This window comes from Armigeres subalbatus, chromosome 2 (genome assembly GCF_024139115.2).
Source record: "Armigeres subalbatus isolate Guangzhou_Male chromosome 2, GZ_Asu_2, whole genome shotgun sequence".
Taxonomy (NCBI): Eukaryota; Metazoa; Arthropoda; class Insecta; order Diptera; family Culicidae; genus Armigeres; species Armigeres subalbatus.
Genome location: NC_085140.1, coordinates 461,995,912 through 462,019,979, shown reverse-complemented (window position 1 = coordinate 462,019,979; position 24,068 = coordinate 461,995,912). Strand labels below are relative to the sequence as shown.

Sequence of the window (24,068 nt, the reverse complement as noted above, 5' to 3'; positions counted from 1 at the left end):
GGGAATATCGGGTAACCAACCCCGGTGGTAACTATCGTCGTATGCTGACAGGGAAGGGGGGTTTGCACATCTTCCGAGGTGCGAATTTTACTGAGCGTCTGTCTGAAAATAGGGAGGAAAGTCCTCCAGAAATTTAGGGGGTTTGGTGTGAGGCCCGGAAACCAGGCTTTAAATAAAACTCACGCAACGAATCATCAACAAAAGAGTACACTACTAAAAATGCACACATGTTTATTGGCAAAAATCAATAGATTTAACTTATGATGTATATCAGCGCATACATAACCATTTTCCACGCGAACTGCTAATAAAATATATACAGTGATCGTTCGCTAATTGGGGCACGACCTCACCCCAACTAGCGAATGCCGTTCGCTAATTGGGGCACTTTGACAAGCGTCAATGTTGTTTACTTTTTGCATTGAACAAAAGAAAATTTTACGCGCCAGAAAATATCGATCCCGCCAAACACGGAAACAAGACGCCAACGCGTTTTTGACATCACATTCTGACGTTTAACTGCTTTTTAATTGGGTTTCGCCCCAATTATCGAACCCCCAACTAAAAAGCGCCCCAACTAGAAAAAACCCAATTAGCGAACGTTCACTGTATATCCAAATAAACTTTATGTGTGGTCTCGAATTAGCAATTATTTAATTTATGTGTGGTTCTATATCGATTATATGGAGCTATTTCAAGCATTTATAACGGCGACACATATATCTTATATAGATATTTTTGGCAGTGTACGGACCGGAACAATTGGCGAAGACCACTGCAACGAAAAGGGACTAGCGATTGGAAACTCGGTTCGTGGAACTGCAAATCTCTCAACTTCATCGGGAGCAGACGCATACTCGCCGATGTGCTCAAGGACCGTGGATTCGGCATCGTTGCGCTGCAGAAGGTTTGTTGGAAGGGATCAATGGTGCGAACGTTTAGAGGTAATCATATCAGAGCTGCGGCAGCACACACGAGCTGGGAACATCTTTCATAGTGATGGGCGATATGCAAACGCGCGTGATCGGGTGGTGGCCGATCAACGAGAGAATGTGCAGCTTGAGGATCAAAGGTCGGTGTCGTAGCCTTACAAATCCAATTACATTTTCAATTTTCGGAGTTGAAGACAAATTTTCCGCAGAATCAACGGCCATAGCCCTCCTCCAGAAGCACTGTTGATGATAAGGACGCATTCTACGCGCAGCTGGAACGTGACTACGACAGCTGCCCAAGCCACGGCGTAAAAAAACGATATAGGAGATTTGAACGCTCAGTTTGGCTAAAAGGAGAAGTTTAGACCGACTATTGGGAAGTTCAGCGCTCACCGGCTGACGAAGGAAAACGGCCTACGATTAATTGATTTCGATGCCTCCAAGAATATGGCCATCCACAGCATCTACACAGCCTTCCGTACCGGTACACCTGGAGATCACCACTGCAGACAGAATTACAAATCGACAAATATCCACTGCATGTTCACCGATAGCTGCTGTTGATCAGTGCAGCGCTCTAGCCAGTGCCTCACCACCGTGTTTAAACAGCTCTCCTGGTAGTTGGGCAACTCCAGGGGCTTTGTTAGTTAGTCGTTGAGTGATTTGACAATTCCTTAATTTTGATGAACTTGAAGAACTTTTAATTTTTACACTGGAAACACGAGAAAAAACTTCCAAATAAAAAAAAAATAGTTTTGACTTCGAGCAATTAAACTTTTATTTTTAAGGAAACGGAGCACTTTTCAATTTGAAAGTGCAAAACATTCCGTAAAACCATGTTTGTTTTTTGTCTGTATGAAGCCGGTTCCCAGCTCGTTGGTGGTGCTGTCGCTCGATGCCCGATATTCCACACTTTCTGTCTTGTCCAGCACATTTTCTTGCAGCGCTACGACATTAAAGTTGCGGGTATGTAATTCATCGTAGATTATTCTGTTGCAACCAGTGAAGCTTAGCGACCTGCAGTTCCATGTCCCAAGCTTCCAATCGGGATCCTTCATTCGTCGCCTAGGTCGTTGGCGCATTGTATCGAGTCGTATTATCTTCTATGTCGTTCGTAATGGTTGTTTTTAAAGGCAGCTTATTGGGCCTGCGGAAACATGCAAAAGCGAAATACATGTTTTAGCCTTTTTTTAAACTATCAAGTTTGCGCATGTAACGCCTGTCATCCGCGGTACAATGGCACTCTACCCAACATCGTTTTTGGTACTTCTGTTTTTGGTACCCAGTTTCTGGGTGGTATACCCGAATTCAGCTGCTCATTTTGGGTGTTTGGTTCGTACGCAGTAAGTGCTAATTATCGGCATTTAACTTCTCCTGGCGAAAACTTGCAATTAGTTGAGGTACATCTTTTTGTGTTTGCATGGCTTTTTTGTGTCAAAAAATAGCCCGTCGATACTTCCCAAGCATTGTTATCATGAATTAAACGAAATTAAAACAAAAACATTGTACGTCATATTGAATGGATGGTGGGTAGGCGTATTAGCCTTCTCTTCAGTCCCCTGGTATAATATTAGGGCAAGTGTTCATGTAGCATTTAGATTGGTATAAACGTAATTATTTGCAACATAGACTTATGCAGGGGTTCATCGAATTCACTCCTCCGATGGTTTTTGACATTTGAGCGGGTCGTCTACTCGAACAAAAGTTCATTTTGCGTTCATTCTGCGACCCGCTCAAACGTCATAATTTCTTGGGGGAGTTCATTTTGCGTTAGTCTATTGAACTCGATTTTTCTGAAATTGTTATTGCGAGAAAAGAGAAAAAAATCTAATTTTGCGGAGCAAAGAAGAAGAAGCAGACTGAGTGTCGAAAACTTCAAAATGGCATGCACTGTACGAAAAGTGTTGATATTTCTTGATATCAAGAATATTCGAGAAATCTAAAATGTTTCAAAATCACATAAATAAATGACAAAATGCCTTCAAAGTATCATAAAACTTGTTTAAAAAATATAGCGGCATGTAACACTCGTTTAAAGTTGCATATTCCCGTTGATTTTAATAATCAACATTCACACCGAAAAAATAAATCAAATTTTTTTACCGTGCAACAAGTGATTTGACGTTTGCGGAACAGCTTTCCTCAGTCGACCGTCGGACCACGGTTCGAATTTTTCAATCTTCTCGCAATACTTAGGTCCTTTTGAAAAGTTAAGCGAGATTCGTTTTATTCACCCCGTCCATGCGGTGTAAAAAGTTTTCGAGCAATCGTATGTGTACCCGCATTTTATTTTCTTTTTATTGAGGTTTTCGCTTTTTTATGTTGCATTTTGCTTTCTTTCGTTGCTTCTTTGCCTCCAGTTCCATATGCAGAAGCAGCTCCAACCTCCAATCAATCAGTCTGCTGGTGACATTAATTTGATTCGCGTCGTCATCGATTAGCATTCAAAGATTAGAATAATCAATTTTTGTTTGTTTACGCTTACCATTTTTACACAAAAGTTATTTTTTGGAGAAAAAAGTGCAGTGCCGTTCAATAGAATCAAGGTATTTTGCATTGATTGCGTCTTTGCAGTGGATATTAGAGACAATTTAGTTTCCAGATTTTTTGCTGGATGAGTCAATCTTTTTGACCCCGGGAACAGCGTCAGGAGACAAAACAACAAAAGCCAACAAAGGAAATTTCGGTGTCCAAATCAAAATCGGTCACTTCAAGACGGTGAGTGTTGATAATTTTTGCTCATGGGAAAAAGACCAAAAGGGGTGGAACTGCCTTATCAGCAGATGGTGATCGTCAGCGTCGCAATACTTTTAGACAGTCGATTCGAATAAATTAATCTGCTCTTGTATTTGCGTTAGGTTCAATGCTGGTCAAAATCTTACGTTTGCATTCATTTCACATTCATATAGATTAGAAGTTATTCGCTAATGATGCTCGTACATCAGCTTCCCGCTTTTGCCTTGTTCCAAATGTGGCAGCATATTTTTCCAGATGGTACAGTACTTTGAATATCTTGCGACATAATTGAATCTCGGCTACTAAACATTATGTCGTTTTTAAAATTACGAAAGAAATCGAAAAATACCAAGGAATTCTCGAATATCCAATCGGTTTTTGGCAACCGAGGGCTGACAAAATCAGGATGGCACTGTGTGTCACGTTTTATGTGGGGCGATTGAATCATCGTTGGTCGCGATTATTTCACACATAACACGTATAGAATAAAACTTCGTGGTGATCATTAAGAATAATTATTACACTCGCTTCATGCAGCCCGCATCGTTCAAACGCTTTTCTCCATTGTAAAGCTTGATGTTCGTGTATTGTGTTTTACTTTTCCTTCTGTTCGATAGGGCGATATATTTGAGTCTTCAGCATACGTCTGACCAGTCGTTGTGATTGAAAGGAATGCCGAGACTGTACGATGAGGATGAAGCGCGAAGACCCATCCTTCAGCAGGATACGGACAGCGAGGAACCGACGGCGGGATCGAGAATTCTGCGCCAAAGCGATGACGACGAGCTGAGCCAGGGAAGGTCTGGTTGCGGTACCAGCGCTTGTTGCAACCCCAGTTCCGCTTTGCACCGGTTTATGGCGCTGATCTTGATGTGTCTGGTAGGATTCGGTAAGTGTCATTTGTTTGTAAATTGGCTATCTCCGATTTTTGTGGAATTTCTTAAATGAACGATTAATTAATTTGCTCTTCGTCCTTCAATTCAATGCGACGCGTGGCACAGGATCGTACTTTTGCTATGATAACCCGGGCGCACTGCAGGACAAGTTCAAGTCCGACCTGGATCTCACGACGTCACAGTTTGTGTGGCTCTACTCAATCTACTCGTGGCCAAATGTCATTCTCTGCTTTATCGGAGGTTTTCTCATTGACCGGGTATTCGGAATTCGGTTAGGAACCATAATCTACATGTTCATACTGCTGATCGGCCAACTCATCTTTGCCACCGGCGGAATGATAAACCAATTTTGGCTGATGATTCTGGGACGATTTCTTTTTGGGTAAGTGACATTATTTGAAAAAAAAATCTCAGAGTAAAATTTTCCCATTCTTATTCATGTTTCTAGAATTGGCGCCGAATCGTTGGCCGTCGCACAGAACAACTACGCGGTATTATGGTTCAAAGGAAAGGAACTGAACATGGTCTTTGGGTTGCAGTTATCATTCGCTCGTGTCGGTAGCACCGTGAACTTTCTCGTCATGGTGCCAGTTTACAATTATGTTCGAAGCATCGGCTATGAAGGTCACCAATGTATGGGCGTTGTCCTTCTGATAGCAACTCTTACCTGTGTCATGTCGATGCTGTGTGCACTGGTCCTGGGATGGATGGACAAGCGAGCCGCTAAGATATTGCGACGCAACGATAACCCACCGAATGGAGAAGTGGCCAAACTATCCGACATTAGTACTTTCAAGATCACATTCTGGATGGTGACAATCATCTGCGTTGCGTACTACGTGGCAATATTCCCATTCATCGCGTTGGGAAAAGTATTTTTCATGCGCAAGTTTGGTTTCTCCCCTGAGGATGCCAATACCGTCAACTCGATCGTTTACATTGTGGCCGGCGTTGCGAGCCCTATCTTCGGATTGATTGTCGACCGGACCGGACGGAATGTGCTTTGGGTGTTTCTGTCGATTGTGGTCACCATGTTTGCGCATGGTCTGCTGGCGTTCACCTTTTATAATCCTTATATTGCAATGGTTACGATGGGAATGGCATATTCAATGTTGGCCAGCAGTCTGTGGCCTCTGGTGGCGCTGATTGTCCCAGAATACCAGCTGGGAACGGCATATGGAATGTAAGTCTGTAACAGCATCAATTATTTTACTCTAATTAATGTTTCTCTATCACACAGTTGCCAATCGGTGCAAAATCTAGGATTAGCAGTTATTTCAATGTTCTCGGGTTTGATCGTCGACCAAGGTGGCTACTTCATGCTGGAAATATTTTTCATTGGTTGGTTGGTTGGTAAGCTAAAACATACTTATTCCTTTCATTCAATTCTGCTTAACCGTGGTTGTTTGTTTGTTACAGTTTCCCTGATAGCAACCATCGTCATTTGGTTGTACAATTCCAGCAACAATGGAGTGCTTAACATGTCGCCAGCAGAGCGTGATTTGCTAGCCAGCAAAACGTAAGTAAAAATATTTTCTTTTCAATGTGGGTGCGATGGGTATGACTAATGTAACATTTGTTGAATTTTTATCCAGAGTGGGCGAGTATCAAAGTTTGTGAGGGATCCGGTTTGGAAAATGGCTGCGAAATATTCGTTCTTTTCGCTGTTGTTGTTATTGGGGTGAGGCGGGTAGAACGTGACAGAATCAAAATCGTTAGTCGAAGATGTATATTTTTGTACAAACATAAATGTAGATTGCATGGATATTATGTGATAAAATTTATATACCATAATTAGTGGAAAAAAAAAATTTAAATAAAATTTAAAAATAATTTTTGAACCTTTGTTTGTATGTCATCAAATACAATACACTCGATTTTTCAATCATCATATCGAATTCATACATTTTTACTTGGTATATCACACTATTGAAAAACTGCCAGTATCAAGAAACCCATCGAAACAAAAGCTTTTGTTGATGAGTCTATGCTGAGGTTGTGGATTCCAATCCCTCAACCCAAATCCCAAACTTTTCATTCGAATTCAAAACCATGATCTACTTTGTAGCCTTTGATCTAGGAAAGACTACGATCGCTAAACTAAACGCTAAAATAAAGATTTTAAATAAAATGTTTAAATTGTTCGTTTCGGCTTTCTCACCTGAGACGATTGTTAAATGGAAATGGGAGGACAATTCTCATATCATATAGAAAATTACTTTTTAAATGCCCTTCAAATGTCACTCTTAATCTGCTCCTCTCTAGCATGAAGAGCCCCTCAATTGACCTTGAAGATCTTGAAGAAATGATGCCCGGAATAAGCGAAAGCTTCCAATCCGTCGTAGATTCAGACTCCGATCGTACTGATCGCTAAGTAATGTTTCCCCATAATTGCAGTCTTATCGAGGATGCCAACAGCACACTAGCAGGAGTGCAGCCGGTTAGTTCGGAGGGTTCGCTCAATGCCGATCTGCAGCCGGAAGAGCAGCCAACCGTGGAATCCGAATCGATTCGTAATCGGTTTGTAAGTCGCGTGCTGGACGGGCCCGGTCATAGCGATTCGGAACCACTGATACAGTAGGACTTGGTAGGCAGAGTATTCTTGTAGTGTTCAGTCGTTCAGTGGCAGAGAAAACAAGTAATTTACTTCCGTTATAATCTTTTTTTAGGATTAGACAAAATTTTGTGTTTATTGTTTATGTGATCTATTTTCGTCTGCATGTATTTTTGTGAAACTTGCATCAGAGCACAAGTTACGTAGGAACAGATAGGAATAGTAATCAAATATTGCAAGTAATAGAATATTTAGGTATGAGAAGTTAATCAATTGATAACATCGCATCGTGTCAGAAAGTATTCCAGGAAGTGATTATATAAGGTACGAAGAATTCAAATTCATGAAAGTGTATTTTTATAAATGGTGATTATTTTACTAGTTTAATTGTTAAACAAACACAAAGACTTCACATACAAATTAAAGAATTTATAAAGTGTGTGCAGGTGTTATCTAATTGTTAGTATGAAATAACCATTTATTCTAAAGGGTGCATCATGAAGACTTATTCCACAGGTGGTCAGTGAGAATGTTAATGTGTCAAGCATGGGATTTTCTATTGAAGGTCGAAACACAAACAAAGTTGTACAGGAGTATTCGAATAAAAAATCAGAAATATGAGTCAACAAGATAGTTGTAGAAACAATCGCTCAAACAAATCGTAGGTTTTCTCTATGGTCTTCTGGGGATTTCGAACCGAAGCAGATATCGTCGAAGTCCAAGTCACCTAAAATCTTGTTCATGAAATGCTGAAAACTTTAATTAGCGTTGCACAAACTAAATTTCTTGTATAACTTGTATCAGAGAAACACGGATTTAACACGGTTAGAACTAGGTTTATTTGGAATAACCATAACTTGGTTGGTAAGGAATTGAACCAGCATGGTTGAAAACTTTCACTTTTATACCCTCTGGTTGTTTATTGGTTGCTATGGCTACCTCGACGGCTCGGTTGTTTGTTGGAATCCTGACAACGACGTTCAATGCGGGTCTCGGCAGTCCCAGGTTACTTTGTTTTTTTACATGTTTTCACCCCCAGTGTTGTAAAATGTCATTTGCATTCGTTTGTATATTTTTTTAAGAACTTTTTTCAGAAGCTAGCTATCAATTCATGTTGTATGACGATTTTATAGCGGTTAAATGGGCCTACAACTTTGTCTAACGAGACTTTGCTGTAAATATGTAATCTGGGGCGTGGGAGGCAAAATGTCATTCAAATGACATTATGTCAAATGACACGTGACATTTTGGAGAGTTTTCACTCTCCAGCCTTTGATGTTATACTTAGAGCAATGTACCCTTGGACAAAAATATAACCCTACTCAAGCGTTATGAGTACATTCAAAATTATGGAAGAAATTTTGCTTCTAAAGAAAGTTATGAACAAATTAGTCAAATGACATGCAGATGACATTTTACAAGCCTGTTCACCCCCTCTCAATCCGATATTCCTAGCTTTGATGTCAGCATTTGAAATTGAGTAACTACCAGAGTCTTCGTGGGCCGGGCACATAGCCAGAATGTCGGACAGTAATCCGAAGAAGGCGAGGTGCACAGCAAACATGGTGGATCGATCAATTGAAAGACGATTTGCGGACCCTCCGCAGACTGCGTGGTTGGCGACGTACAGCCATGGACTGAGCTGAATAGAGAAGACTTTTATGCACTGCACAGGCCACTCCGGCCTTAGTCTGATAACTAATAAATAGAGTCTTCGTGAACAGAGTTGATGGGTGCGACGTTCAGCGTTCCTCTCTCGATCAGATCCCGGATGAAGTGATGCTTCACGTCGATGTGTTTGGTTCTTTTGTTCTCCAGGTTTTTAGCCACCCACACATAGCTACGATTGCACTCGAAAATGGTCACCGGGTTGGCAGAAACATGCAGATCTTCCAAGACGCCACTGATCCATACGGCGACAGAGCGCTGCTGCATTAAGAGCGACATATTTCGCTTCGCTTGACGACAACGATACGGTGGATTGCTTTTTGATGTTTGATCTTGTAGACGAACCCCCTTACCGACTTTCGGTCCTATAATCGGCTGCCCAATCGGTGTAAGCAAAGCCGAAGAGCGCTGCTGCTTCGCTGTTCCTCTGGTATTCAAGATAAAGTGTTTTTGTCCCGCTCAAGTATCGCACCACTCGCTTCAAAGCGTACGGTCGACTAATCTTGCTGGGAACGCCCCATGTACCCGACAGTAGAAAGGCAATATTCGGGCCGAATAAAAGCAAAATTTCAATTTTGCCGAATATTCGGTTTGCCGAATAATAAAAGTTAATATTCGGCCGAATATGCCGAATAATAGCCGAATATCAGATGAAAAGTTTTAAAAAGTAAATAAATGACGTCGTTTGACATGATTTAAGTAAAATTGGTAAAACTTGGTGATAGCAGAGAAAAAACTCGACTGGTCAGGGAAAGAGCTTACAGTTTATTATCTTTTTAAAAACGCAACGCTTACTTTGCTAACATCCCCCCTTAAGCGTAAAGTTATATAACACCTAGCTTCTTCCTGTCTTCGGTATGCTTCAGATTTTGTTAGAATGTCCGCCGCTTGAAGTTCAGATGCTACGAAGACCAACTTGATGGTTTTGTCTTCGACTTGCTCCCGTACGTAGTGATGTCTTATGTCGATATGCTTGCTACGTGCCGAGTAGCCAACTTCACGTTCTGCCAGGTTGATGGCACTCTTGTTATCGCAATGGATCACCAAAGCACCGTTCGTCCCGTGAAGCTCATGCAGGAAGCTTCTACACCACATGGCCTCTTGAGTTGCCGTTGACAGAGCCATACTTGTCGATGTACTGTACCTGGTCAATTGCCACAACGCCTTCCGATCTGGTCACACGCAATCCCAGCACCTGCTTGACCGGTCCCAGATCCTTCATCTTGAATTCCGTACATAGTTGCTGCTTGATCTGGTCTACCAACTGAGATCTTTCGAGAGAATCAGGAAATCGTCCACGTATATGGCAATGATGACGACATTTCCTGCCACCACCCGATAGTAGACGCACGTGTCATGCTTCGATTGCTTGAAACCCATTTGCTTGAGCTTCGTGTTCAGCTTCCGGTTCCATACTCTGCTGGCCTGTTTCAGACCGTACAGCGCCTTCTGTAGCCTGCAAACCTTCGTCGGTGCTCGATCATCACGGAACTCTTTCGGTTGTTCCATGAAAATCTCTTCATCGTCCAAATTGCCCTGCAGGTAGGCAGTTACTGCGTCCATTTGATGCACCACCAGATCCAACTTCGCCACCAGTGCAAGTAGGTAACGCACCGTTGCGTAGCGAACGACGGGCGAGTAGGTGTCCGTACCGTATAGTTTACGCCTTTTACTTGCCAGCAACCCTTGATCACAAGTCGCGCCTTGTACTGCCCAATGGAACCATCCGCATTCGTCTTGACCTTGAAGACCCATTTGCTCTTCAACGCTTTCCGCCCTGGGGGTAGGTCGACCATACGCCATGTGCCGTTTTCGCTTAATGCACTCATCTCGCTCTCCATCGCTTCGATCGCTTCGATCTCGATCGGACCGTCCCAGCGCTTCCCGAACGGTTTCTGGATCGTCTTGACTCTGTGCACAATTCCACTCCGAAGGTTTGCTGTTTCTAATGGAAGCTGTGATATATTTGCCTCCGACTGAGCGCTCCCAGTCACTGTGCTCAGAAATCTGTTGCAGACGAACATCTTCTTTGGAATGTGTCGGGAGCGCGATGCTGTTTTCATCCTCTCCGAAGATCCGTTCTGTTGTGGATTGTACGGTACCGTCCTCTCGTGCCGTATTCCGCTCTTCTTCAGGAATGTTTGAAACTGCTTACCCAGATACTCCTGTCCATTGTCGGTTCGCAAACATTTGATCTTCTTCCCCATCTGGTTTTCAATGTAGGCCTTGGACTCTTCAAACGCACTGAACGCATCCGCCTTGGATTTGAGGAAATAAGCGAACGTCATCCTGGTAGCATCGTCAATGAACGTGACCCAATACTTGCTACCGCCATGTAACGCCTTCTCCATTGGTCCACACAGGTCCGAGTGGATTAGCTCTAGCACTTCCTTCGCTCGAACTCCACTTGACTTGAATGGAAGCTTTCGGCGTTTGCCTTCCGCACACGGTACACAACCCTGCATAGTGGTACCACTAATGTCCATACCAGTCACTATCGATGTCAACCGCTTGACGCTGTCGATGTGGAGATGCGCTAGTCGTCGATGCCACAACTCCAAATTGCCACAGGATTTTGCGACAAACGAATTGTTCTGTGCAGCGAGATTTAACTTGTACAGGCCATCTTTCTCTCGTGCCGTCGCGATAACGTTCCCCTTGGACGCGTGCACCACCTCACAGGCCTTGTCAGTGAACGTAACGCGGTATCCTTTCTTGCAGATTTCGCTCACGGACAGAAGATTGATTGCAAGGTCTGGAACACATAGCACGTATATATATATATCGAGATCGGTGTACGTACCTTCCACTTCGGCTTCGAGCTTCACGCTTCCAACAGCCGCCACAGGAATCTCCGCTGCATTGGCCACGTAGATTGATTCGGATGTCTTCTTGGGAGCCACGAGAGCCGCTTGGGATCTGCACATGTGACGCCCCGCTCCAGGTAAAAAAATACGATCAATCAGAGCATGACCATAGCTTTCAGGAATGAAACTGAGTTTGAAACGGGGATCTAGAACTGTAGCGAAGGTGAACACATTTTCATCAAAAATGTGTTTGAACCGAGTATTCAAACTTCGCAATAAGGTTTCTTTTGTAGGTTCCATTCCTTTGTGATCGTTGATAGGTTTTTTCCAAAAAGAGCCTGAGCGTTGCACTTCGGAAATGCACGAATCATCAGAGCTTATAATTCGGGTAATTTCCTCGAAAGGTCTCAGCAATTCAAGAAGGCGACTGGTAATGTTCCATTCATATTCCGTCAAATTCTTCACAGTGGACACTTCCCCCGCATAGTAGGTTACCGCAGGTCTTTGGTCATGCATGCGTTCCAACATGTAATACGAAGAATTCCAACATGTACGGACGTCTTGCACAAGCTTCCTTTGTGGCAAATCATACTTTTCTTGAATTTCAAGCAATTTATTACAGGCCAACGGGGAATGGTTAAAATGAGTTACCGCGATTTCGTAATTGAATCTTTGATGACCTTTTGCATACCAAACCCTCGAGCACGACCAACTGACGAGTGTGAATGAAACATCCAACGTTTGGTAATTCAGCGTCATCCAATCCCTTCAGCATATTGGCCGCATTGTCACGTAAAATACGATGAACAGCCCGATTCAGTATGGCGTGCTGCATATTGGCAGCCCTTTCATCGAACCAATGCGCAGTCAAGCTAATCACAGCTTTGTTGTTCGGAGACGACCAAATATCTGTCGTGAACGAGATGTAACCAATTTCCAATTGTAAATCGTCACTAATTGCTTTCTTGCACTTTTCGTACATCGCCGGTAATACTACGGACGTGAAGTGTTTCCTACTAGGAACCTTTAAGGTCAGTAGAGTTTAATAATTGAAATTTGATTTATTCTTATTTTTAAATAAACCTGTACTTCGCCTGAAGTTTAACCATTAGTCGCAAAAACCCATGATCCTGAACCATGGACAATGACTGGTGATCCAATACAATCATTTCGGCGATTGATTTGGTGATCTCTTTTGCTTACACTGAATTATCGTCCCAATTGAGATTACCGGAGATGCTTTGCAGTATAGTCGGTTGAGAAAGATCTGTTACCGTTTTATTGACCTTACGCTCTCTTTCATTTTCGCGGTAAATGCGGAACGCGTCGGAAACGTAGCATTGCACTCTACACATCTAGCACAACTAGAAATGTGATTGTTTGCTATTTTATGCATGCTGTATTGGAAACAAACGAAACCAATAGTAAGTAATACTAGTGGAGGAGCTTGGAATCACAGCACAGGAAAAAAGCCAAACAACAACAATATTGAAAAAATTGAAGAACACTTGGTTCCAAAGCGACATAAGCGAGTTAAGCGAGCCGAATTCAACACAATTTGTCAACGCGACGACGAAAAAATAGATGGTTTTGTGAAACGTCTGAAGAACAAAGTGGCCTCGTGTGGTTATAGCGAAGAACAGAAGGAGGAACATCTCAAAGATAGGATCATTGCCGATATTCACGACCACCAAGTACGGAAAGAACTTTTGCAAGCATGGAATATTTCACTGGCAAAAATGCTGAAAAAGATGAAGGAGTGCCAGCAAATTGAGAATAAATTTCAACCCGAATGTACGAGCAAATGGTGAATCCGAAAGGTTCTGGTGAAACGTCACGTGAAGCATACAAAATTACGAAAACAACGAAACTGGAAAACTCGTGTCGTTATTGTGGAGGTAAGCACAAAAAGGAGAAGGAAAAATGCCCAGCATACGGCAAAAAATGCCTAGGGTGTTTGAATAGCTCTCCTGGTAGTTGGTCAACACCTGGGGCTTTGTTGTGTTTCAGCCGGCCAATCTCCTCCTGGATTGCCTGGAGATCCGGAGCCGGTAGAATTATGTCCTGCGCGCGTTCTCCCAGGTTCATCACCATAGAGTAGGAGGTTGAGGGTTCGAGTCCCTCCAAGACACGTGGATTCTGTTCGCAAATTTCATTTCAATTTGTCCATTTCGAAACATGTGCTGTGCATATGCACAGCCAAGATATTTATGAAACAGTTGTTCCGGAAATGTTCAAAGAGTGGAACGGATTTCTGAAAGGACTTATTACAGCATAGGAATACATCTAACGCCGTAGGATCGAGTTCCAATCAGCGACTTTTTTTCATGAGATACGCGAAGTGAGATTCCTTTAATTACGAACAAGTTACAACCACCGAAGGCGACACAGGTTAAGCAGAAAATAACAGAAAAACGTCAAATAGTCAAGGCAAGAGAACTACCGGAGCTATGTAAAGGAGACAATGTATTTATCCAGCGAAGACCAAATATAACCGCAGAGTGGGAGAAAGCCGCTCTATTTAGAAAGTTCCCGGATATGTCCTACGGTTTGGAGACTCGAGACGGAAGAAGACATCGCAGGAAACGTGGAACGAAGCAACGTCAGCTGCAAGTCATGTCTTCAAAAGATGCGATTATAAGAAACCCACACACAACTATGAAGAGGAAGCAGCAACTGACAATCGGGAGGAAGATCCTGTGATCGATCACAAGAATGAGCAGTCAATAGAGGGAGTGACAGAAAAACTTTTTCAAGGAAAGATCTACGCGAGTAAAACGAAGGCCTGCGAGATTTTCGGATTTTGTTTTACATAATTACAATGATTTATGTAAATTCGATTTATTAGAAGAAGGGGATGTTCTATTTGCATTATCTTTGTATAAGTCCTCTTGAAATAAACAGTTAGCATCATGACACCGCACTGTATACATCATTAGAAAACACCCGGTTGCTGCCGTTACACCGTCCGGAGCAATGATGTAGAAAAGGAAAGGGGCTTCGCGTCCATCTGATGGAAGATGAAGCCCTGGTGAACGCCTACTGTCAGGACGATTCTGATTGTCGTTAGTTAGGCCACCGGAGTAGTCAAGTCTCGGTCTGTGGCCAGTGGCTATCTTCTGCACGATTTTGGCCATTACTCCTTGGCCGAGATGCCCCAGGCTACGATGTCACAGATTTTTTTTTTGTTCACTTGGCAAAGGTTAGCAGTTGAGATACTCACCTTGATATCAAACTCGTACAGGTTGCCTTTCATCGGAGCGGTAGCGATGATATTGCCATTCTTCTTCAGCACCGCTTTACCCTTGTGTAACAGCAAAAGATATTTTAGTTACCAGATAAAGATTGTCGCTGTCGTCGTCGGAACATGTTTTGCTGGCGAGGATAGGGGATCTAAATGCCAATGAAGGATTTGACAGTTAGGTGCCACACATGTTTCGGACAGCAGAACAAAGGGAACCGAAGTGAAAATCTGGTAACTAAAATATATTTTGTAACAGCACCAGCAGCTCCGGAGACGAGCCAGCCTCGGGCTGAAAGTCTCCTTAATAAAGACACAAAAAAAAAAAAAAAAAAAGCACCAGCAGCTACCAACTTTTTCATCGACAGCAGGTTGTCGCGAAGGTGTATAGCACCTTCTACACATTCAAGAACACGCCGAGGTTGCTGTAGCCATTGATCACGCCCTCTTCCTTCGCCATCCTTGCCCACATTTATGATCACCGGGTACGGCAGCCTTTCGATCGACTGGAAAAACGTGTTTACGTTTACCAAATAGTCACTTGCGCCCGAATCCAGCTTTAAAGCGAGTGGTCGGGATGGGATCTGCCGACCATAATGGTACGATCACATAATCCTACTTCATTGAGCGCAGTTGCTGATGAAGCTGTGTGTGGATACCAGACATAACTAAATGATCAACCTTCTCGGTTGGCATTGAGCACGAGCATGACCATGAGCATAATTGACTGCCCATGGTTGCTACTCCGTTATTGTTAGGTCAGTTGTAATTACACAGAGAACCAATAGATGAAGTTCAGGACTAACATCAACTTTCATATGTGAGGACTGGTGACCCAAAAATAAGCAATACCAGCGCCGGCCGTGTCCGAATGTAGGTCAATTAAGGAATAGGTAGGAAATTGTTGACGGGATACTCGCTTTGATAGAAGCCGACGAGTCATCTGCACTTCCACGAAAAATCACTGGTGTCGCGACCGTCCTCTGACATCTCCATGCTCTGCATATTCGTGCTCGGTCCGGCTGCTGCTTCTTGCTGATGGGTCGGAATGGCTCGACGGATGAGCTTCGGTTCGGCTGGCTTGCCGACTGCTGCTTCGATTCGGCTGGCTTACCGACTGCTGGGCTGGATGCGCCTCGATTCGCTGGCTGTTTGACGTCTACTGCAGTGAGGAAACTCTTAAAAACTCACTGCAGTAGCGCTCGTGGGACAAGCTACGATCCGGCTGGCTTGCCGGCTGCTGCTTCTTGCTGATAGAATGGCTCGACGGATGAGCTTTGGTTCGGCTGGCTTGCCGACTGCAGGGCTGGATGCGCCCCGATCGGTGGACTTGCCGGTTGCTGCTGGGTCGGAATGGCTCGACGGATGAGCTTCGGTTCGGCTGGCTTGCCGACTGCTGCTTTGATTCGGCTGGCTTACCGACTGCTGGGCTGGATGCGCCCCGTTCGGCTGGCTTGCCGGCTGCTGCTTCGATTGGGCTGGCTTGCCGGCTGCTCGTGGAATGAGCTACGATCCGGCTGGCTTGCCGGCTGCTGCTTCGATTCGGCTGGCTTGCCGGCTGCTCGTGGAATGAGCTACGATCCGGCTGGCTTGCCGGCTGCTGCTTCGATTCGGCTGGCTTACCGACTGCTGGGCTGGATGCGCCCCGTTCGGCTGGTTTGCCGCCTGCTGCTCCGATTCGGCTGGCTTGCCGGCTGCTTCACTTGATGCGCCTTGGTTTGACGTCTACTGCAGTGAGGAAACTCTTAAAAACTCACTGCAGTAGCGCTCGTTGAATGAGCTACGATCCGGCTGGCTTGCCGGCTGCTGCTTCTTGCAGATGGGTCGGGATGGCTCGGTTCGACTGCTTCCTTCTAGCGCTCCTACGATGTGCTCTCGTTGACGTTCGTCGTAATTCTCCTCGATGCTCTGCAGTGCATGCAGTTTTATAGGCAGTAATCTTCTTCTTTTTTTTTCATCGGCTCGCCATGAATGACGTGTATAGCAATAAGGGACCTCGCACAGTAACAATGGGCGGTCGTTTTTTTTAATCGATAAAACTTCAATTTATCAATTGAAATTTGTTTCAATAATTTCAAAATAATTACTTTCGTCTTTTTTTGTTTCTGCTTTTCTTTATATTGTTCATTATGGTCCATGACGCTACAACTGGGATGTTGGATATATGGGGTAGGGAGTGTGGCCGGGTTCGTTTTGGTAAACGGTCTGCCGTGTACCTATAGCGTGTAGTTTGATTAACCCTCTCTTTCCCACGACTTTTTACAAAGAATAGGAAGGAATCATCTATGAAAAAAATGCTAGAACAAAAGTTATTTGGCATAGCTTAAATTAGTGGAAAACAAAAAAAAAGTTTTTGATTGTAAATCAATAGTTACTTGATTGTTTTCAATAGTTTCACTATTTTTACTCAAAATTGATTATATTTGCAGTCTAATGAAACCATAAAGTTGTGCCAAATACTGCTTTTTGTTGTTGAAATAAATCGATGAATATTGGAAGGTGCAAAATTTGATGGAGCTCTACAGCTACCATGGGAAGGAAACGGTTAAAAAAAAACAAAATCGAACGATCGCTAATTATTTTAGTTTTGACCGCACTACACAACTCTGGATGCGAACTAAATTTTCACTTTGTGATCAATTTACTCAATTTACCCGCACAAAGCAGAACAAAATTTCGGTGACCGGCCGATCGTTTTGCTCTCCGCACCATAATCGTCCTACTCGGTTGCGCAAAAACAATACGTGTGAAAGAGTTGGTTTTAAAAACAGATTGCGAGAGTTCGGCTACGTGCCTGATGTTGGAAATTTGATGTTATCTGCAGCCTCTTGAGCTGCGGAGGACACCGAAGGTCCTTCGTAGCTTAATAGGGAAAGCACCTCCTAGCGTACTAGTTTCGTGGGATCAAATCCCACCGAAGGAAATGGTTACCCTCCAATACATTTTCTAAACTAAATCTTTCACATGTTGTGCAACTGCACAAATCGAATTTCAGACATAGTAATCCTCTCTAGCAACTTTCCAGCTGTGTCAAGTAGGCAGATTGGTCTGTATATGCCGAATGGTCTCCCGGGCTTATTAGATAATAGAACCAATTTCTGCCGTTTCCAGCGATCAGGGTCGTCCATGCATCTTTGGAGGCAGCTCCTGAACATATATCCAGTCTCCAGTTGGGAACATCCGGTTGAGCCTGTCGTGGCCGAGCGAATGCCTTAGACATCCGTCGAATATCTGAATTGTCATGGGCTGTGTACTCACAAGTATGCCCAGAAGCCTTGTTAGTTAAATGTGTTTCGACCTTCGTAGTTGATCCATTATAAATAATTCCAAAATATGTATTTAAATGTGTAAAATATATTGCACCTGAGATGAAAAATAATAAAATCTCTTACTTAAACATATCTCACCTGCAAAAAATAATGAACATACTACATATACAGAATATGCCTACGATAAAATGTTGTACTGATTGCCAAATTTTATCCACTAACCGAGAGAATGAAATGTTGAACATAACTGTAAAGTTGCTCGAAAAGATAATAACAGAACATACAAACTATGCTTTATTATTATTAATATTATGGATGTGAAATAAAACTGAGGTAAATCATGTCTCGTTAAACGAGCAACGGCTTTATTCATTCATGTCACACTTCAAATGCCTTCATTCGTTCAATTCGTTCTTCAGTTTCTTAATTTTCAGCGGCAGCAGTGCGTTCATCTCCTTGCAGACACCCATCTCGGCCTTGAAGTGCGCCCCGACGGACTCGACCTGCTCGCAGTTCTTCACAAAGTGGTGATAGTACCGGAAGCTGTTCTGCACGTTGGCGAGCTGCATCTTCTTGTCCGGGGTGATCACTTTGTAGTACAACCGCCCGATGTGAAAGAAGGCGAAAAAGACCGGTTGCAGTTCCGCCTCGTCGATTCCTTCCGGAATCTCCAGCGTGTCGAGCGGAACTTTGTAGGACTCGAGGAATTTCTGAAACTTGGCGATGCTTTTCTCGCAAAGTTTGTTAATTTTGTTCAAAGCATGCGGCGAAGGTCGTTCGTTGGCCGTTAGTGCTTCCAGTTTGCTCAGCTTTAAGTCCAACATTTTTGAGTACGTCAGCCCAAGTTCGTACCATATTTCTCTGAAAATGGAAAGGAAACTAGTTGAGTCGCGATTCATCGTTGTGACATATAAGCCTACCTGCAAATTGTTTGATAGTACGTGGCGTTCAACACCTCATCGAGCTCCTCCAATTGATCCACGCATCTTTTGTACAGTTTGCATTGGTTATCGTCGTTATCATCGAAAAATGCCAAATGTTTGTACAACGATGCAATGTCCTGCATTATCTTCGCGTACTGAGATGCTTCCGTTTCTTTCGTGTAGTACTCTTTAGCTTTATTGAGCCAGCTCAACCCGTTTAGCAAAACCAACTTGGCATCTTCAAGCGTCAAACAAAACTCGTCCGTTATCTGATCCTCATAAACCGACAACCCTTGGAGACCAATAAACCGATCAATTTCCTTAACTGGGCTAAGGGTACTTGATTTTGGAAATTCAGCACCTTCTTCCGCATCATCCTCACATAGTCTTTCCTTGCTGGTGGCCAAGATATGGATTGCATACTTGGCCCAACACCGGGCAACATCCGCCGATCGGTGCTTGTGAGTTTCGATCTTTTCAGTCTTTGCAGTTGGATTTGTTTCCTTGGGAATTACTTCCTCTTCAAAGCGATCCAGCATGTAGGAAGCTGCTGCTAGAAGATGTCTTGATTGGCTTAAATAGTTCTTCGGAAAATAGTATTGAGAAAGAGTGGCCGCATTCAGTGCCCAATCGACGTGCTCATAATCATTGTAATCCAGCTGTCGCTTCAGCGTCATATGGCAAAAGTGGGCTGACTTGACCAAGTCTTCCAAATAACCGTACACCTGGGCCAAGTAGTACAATGTCAAGGTGTGGTTCTTCTCCAACAGTAACATCCCTTTACCTTTCTCAATTTCATCCTTTGTTCCAAACAAATCCGAAATAGTCAGTGGTTCAAATTCCTCTTTATCTCTTACAGATTTATAGCATTCTGTTGCTTGATCTAAGACTGTTTTCGAGTCCTCGAAGTTTCCACGATTGCAATACAATATTCCGAGCTGATTGAACACTTCAATTGCTGCATTGACCCCGGAAGCGCTCTCTTTATCCTCGTGCACCAGTTCCAGCGCTTCTTTCAACGCCAACTCTCCGTTGCTGAGCTCTTCCGTAAATATCGAAATCCGACCTACGTCTTTCAAAACATTCGCCAGTATGCATCTTACGGTCAGCTCGGCATCAGAACCCTGATCCAGACTTTCCCGTAGGTTCTTCAACTTTCGCAGCACATTCTGCAGAATGTCACGAGCAGCGTAATGCGAGCGGAACGGCTCTGTCGGTGGATCATTCTTGCTGTCCTCGTCGATTTTTTTATGTGCCTTTTCGAAATCCTCTCGAATGTCGGATAAACTTTCCTTGGTGATGCCCATTGTTAAAACTTTTCGTTTGATCAATAAAATTGGACTAAAATACGACACAACAATCGATACTGATGTCGCTCACCACCGGGTGGAAATATGAGGTTCCAAGTACAGAGTGGGTGGTGGAAAAGGAATCAAAATAAAAACAAAAGTGCTGTCCAATGAGAGCTTGAAGTAGCTCGAAGTTTCTCCCTGTCCTGCTCATGCCCGTTTGTTGACAAAAAAGAACGAGCAGGACGGGAACAACTTCGAGCTACTTCGAGCTGCTCATTGCACGGGTAGATCAAACAACCCAAATTTTGAGTTGTTTTCGATCTGGCATCTCTTTCATTCCATCCTTTGATGTCAAAAACAGAGAAAGAAAACCACCCAACGATAGCAGTTCGATGGGGGAAGCCAACGCTAGGTTAAAGGGGTTGAACTCAAATTTAGGTTGTTTAAACCTATTTGAACTTAACATTAGGTGAAAACAACTTAATATTTAGGTACTTTTTCACACGGCATCAAACGGAAACTACTCAAATCCGAGTTGGGCCATCCAACTCAAAATTGGCTTCCCCCACCAACGGTCCAAATTAAGTGAAATGAACTTAATTTTGAGTTGTTTGAACTTCATTTTGGGTTGTCTGATCTAACCGATGGACAGCATTAAACTGTGACGTTTTTTTTTTTCAAAGTCTACGTTGGTTCATTTGGTCGAAAGGAACATTACACCGCATGAAGAAAAGTCAATTTACACCTTTACACGGTTAGATGACTTTACCCATTAATGGGTACTGTGTTATTGTTGATATTATTCCCACCGTGAAAAATTCACCCATTTTCTTCAAAAAGCGCCACTACTCATTAAAATGGGTAGTGGCACTTTTGCAAGAAAATGGGTGAATTTTTCACGGTGGGAATAATATCAACAATAACACAGTACCCATTAATGGGTAAAGTCATCTAACAGTGTAGGGTTGTTACGATGAAAGTCTGTCATTCTCGAACAAGTTAAGCCACACTGAAAAAAATCCGTAAAAATTTCTTATTTCGTTTTAAAATTAGGTTTTTATAGGGGTATTGAGATTATTACATATCTTGAATCTATTATAAAAACCGGACATAAATCCACGTGAACTATTATAAATCAATTTCGAAAACCCTAATTCTTTCGTGTATTGAACACCTCTAGCTGGATTTTACTATGGGGCGAGCTGTTAAACTTCCAACAACTTTTAAAATTGATTTTAAACATCAAATTTAGGATCTATGACTGTGAAAAAAAAAAGTTGTATTTATCTCAGAAAAAGGTGTTCTATCGAATGAAATCAACATGTTTTTCAAAATTAAAAAAACCCAATCGATTGTTCTGGCTACAGGCTGCCTTCACGAAAAAAAATCTTCATAACGAATATATTTGGCGAAACACATACATTTTTGCCATTGCATTTTCTTCATAAATTATATACCGTTTCACAATGAAGGTTATGAGGCATGTCATAAGATAATCATAACATTGTATCACAGATAACAGATATTTAGGCTAGAACAAATTTTATCGAAAATCCTGTGTAAACTTTTGAATTGATATACGTTGGCCCACTACTGCCATCTACTCTACTGATTGCGGCAGTACATACGAACGCAGCGGATTAACAACCGTCAAATGCAGCCAATGTATTTGACAGCTGCATTCGGGCTGCGTTTTCAATAACAATGATCCTTGCTCCATCTCCAACCGATTGCCAAACGCGGTCCCAATTTAAAATACATTTGAATTAACGGTTGCGGATGTTTACACACGTATCGGATGCCAGCCTCAATATCTGTTATCTGTGATTGTATTAATACATTTCATGTCGTTCGCGAATACCTTATATTAAATGAAAAAATGACATCCGTACGATTGTGGAATGAACTTCATAAGCAAATGATAACAAAACAATTAAGTTTGTTTATGCTTTTCATTATTATGATTCAATGGTTCATACACCTTATTTTCTTTGCATTAAAAAAGAAGTCGAAAGACGAGGCGAGATCTGTGATAATACAAGCTTTTTATTTTTATTTTGTTTGTTTCTTTGCTCTGTTTTTTAACTGCTGGCAAACTCATATCACATTATCCAGATTAATTTTGCCGTGATCTTAGCCGGAGTTAACGTTGAAGCCTGAAATTATCGAATGACGAGGGCGCGAATGAGAGGCGCACCACCCGTTAGTCATCGTCAGAACAGAATAGTTCACCGGGGATTATGCTGTTGCTATTGAACACAGTCACCAACTCCATCGGATCTCTGCTTTGCTAATGTGATTGCACCAGGCTCAATTGGAGACCTCTGACGCCACTGCTGCTTGTCGTTTCATGCTGCTACCGTTCGAATCCGTTGACAATTTGATCTCGGCAGTTCGATTCCGCTCCGATTCAGTCTCATTCAGGCAACAGGATTGGTAGAGAAAAAAGTTCCGCTGGAGTTGATGTCCATAGCGGCAACATAATCACCGATATGTGATCACGGGACATTAGAACAATTTTCAGAAAAATGTGTACTGGAAAAAAGACATTTTTATCGTTGTAATTTTAATCCTAATTAAATAATAAGGATAAATCTTATTGCCATACCTTTTTATGCTCATAAATGTATATAATTAGGAAAATCGACCGGAAAACTCGATCGTGTTTTCGTCCGTAATGTTTCTCTCTCTCGTTACGTCCGTAATGTTTCTCTGTAATAAAAAAGTATAAAATACACCAGGATTGATTATATCATTAAAATCACAAGGTATAGTTACCAAAATTAGCGCGCCATCCAGCTCACATCTTGAAATCGCCATGTTTGTTTTCAATTCCATTACTAATCGAAAGTATAAGTTAAACTATATACTTTTTTGCCATAAAGCGAAACTTATACTTTTCATTGCGATATGAAATACAATGCATAAACACACTAAATAAATTGCATGCAAATATATTATGAAGGCTATTGCTCATCTAATGAAATTTATATTTGTACAGGTTATGAGAAATATTAATCAAATTGAATGAATATAATAATTACTTTTTTTTACGTGTTACACCTCGGAAAAATTTTTCGCCGGATTTTGGTACCCGTGCATTTTAAATGGGGCCGGGAATTTGATTTTCCGTGCCCAAATCCCGAAAACATCGCATATGTAAAAATGCAAGGGGAAAAAATCCGCGGACCAAATTTTCGAGGTGTAAGGTGGCCTTACCCAAGTAACACAGTTTGTTGTATGAGTGTTAAAAATGCATATTTTAAGGCAGGCCTGCCCAACCTTTTCAAGCCACGGGCCAATTTTCAGACTGATCACTTGCTGGCGGGCCAGAAAATATTCGGTACATATTTTTTATACATTTTCAAAATAACCAAAGTAAAATACATTTTTTTTTCAAAATGGCATTAAGTTTTACAGAATGGCTAAAAATTTTGAAAGAAAAACTAAACACTATTTAATTGCGTTTGAACAACCTTTTCATGTGCTTATTTTCTTTTTATTTTTACATAACAGGACATTGCTTCTTCCCAATACTCGACGCATATTGATTCCACAATCAGTGATCGAATTTTGCGAGCAAATAATTAATTTGTACTACCTTCATTCTTGATAAACAGTTGTGTACTTCTGGAGAGAGAAAATGTCTTACGAAAGATGTGTCTTTCTGAAATTTGGATTCGAGCACGTTTCTGCATAGGAGGTCAATTATCTCATTTTTTGTAACATTCCAAGTATTTACATCAGTAA

General features: G+C 42.3%; 2 protein-coding genes across 4 annotated transcripts; one reads left to right on the top strand and one right to left on the bottom strand.

The window, feature by feature from the left end:
• Positions 1-3,291: 3,291 nt before the first annotated feature.
• On the top strand, positions 3,292-7,546 carry LOC134213873 (major facilitator superfamily domain-containing protein 1-like). Of its 3 annotated transcripts, none has more exons than XM_062693308.1 (8): positions 3,292-3,478; positions 3,535-3,650; positions 4,286-4,557; positions 4,670-4,946; positions 5,013-5,747; positions 5,805-5,917; positions 5,984-6,083; positions 6,962-7,546. In XM_062693308.1, the coding sequence occupies exons 3-8, from the start codon at positions 4,341-4,343 to the stop codon at positions 7,143-7,145; spliced, it is 1,626 nt and encodes a 541-aa protein (XP_062549292.1). In that variant the 5' UTR covers positions 3,292-3,478; positions 3,535-3,650; positions 4,286-4,340; the 3' UTR covers positions 7,146-7,546. The 3 variants fall into 3 exon arrangements, with proteins under 3 accessions (XP_062549292.1, XP_062549293.1, XP_062549295.1); XM_062693309.1 differs by having other exon boundaries at positions 3,528-3,650; XM_062693311.1 differs by lacking the exon at positions 6,962-7,546 and adding an exon at positions 6,160-6,397 and having other exon boundaries at positions 3,293-3,478.
• A 10,900-nt stretch (positions 7,547-18,446) lies between these two features.
• LOC134218338 (KIF-binding protein-like) lies at positions 18,447-20,462 on the bottom strand. Its single transcript, XM_062697276.1, has 2 exons — positions 19,024-20,462; positions 18,447-18,964 (listed from the first exon to the last, which is right to left on the bottom strand). The coding sequence occupies exons 1-2, from the start codon at positions 20,331-20,333 to the stop codon at positions 18,499-18,501; spliced, it is 1,776 nt and encodes a 591-aa protein (XP_062553260.1). The 5' UTR covers positions 20,334-20,462; the 3' UTR covers positions 18,447-18,498.
• Between the last annotated feature and the right edge of the window lie 3,606 nt (positions 20,463-24,068).

Coding starts and splice junctions, on each gene's coding strand:
- LOC134213873 (XM_062693308.1), top strand. CDS start 4,341: ATGCCGAGACTGTACGATGAGGATGAAGCGCGAAGACCCATCCTTCAG. Junction 5,748..5,804: donor CTGGGAACGGCATATGGAAT/GTAAGTCTGTAA, acceptor TCTATCACACAG/TTGCCAATCGGTGCAAAATC. Junction 6,084..6,961: donor GATTTGCTAGCCAGCAAAAC/GTAAGTAAAAAT, acceptor CCATAATTGCAG/TCTTATCGAGGATGCCAACA.
- LOC134218338 (XM_062697276.1), bottom strand. CDS start 20,333: ATGGGCATCACCAAGGAAAGTTTATCCGACATTCGAGAGGATTTCGAA. Junction 18,965..19,023: donor TACTATCAAACAATTTGCAG/GTAGGCTTATAT, acceptor TTCCATTTTCAG/AGAAATATGGTACGAACTTG.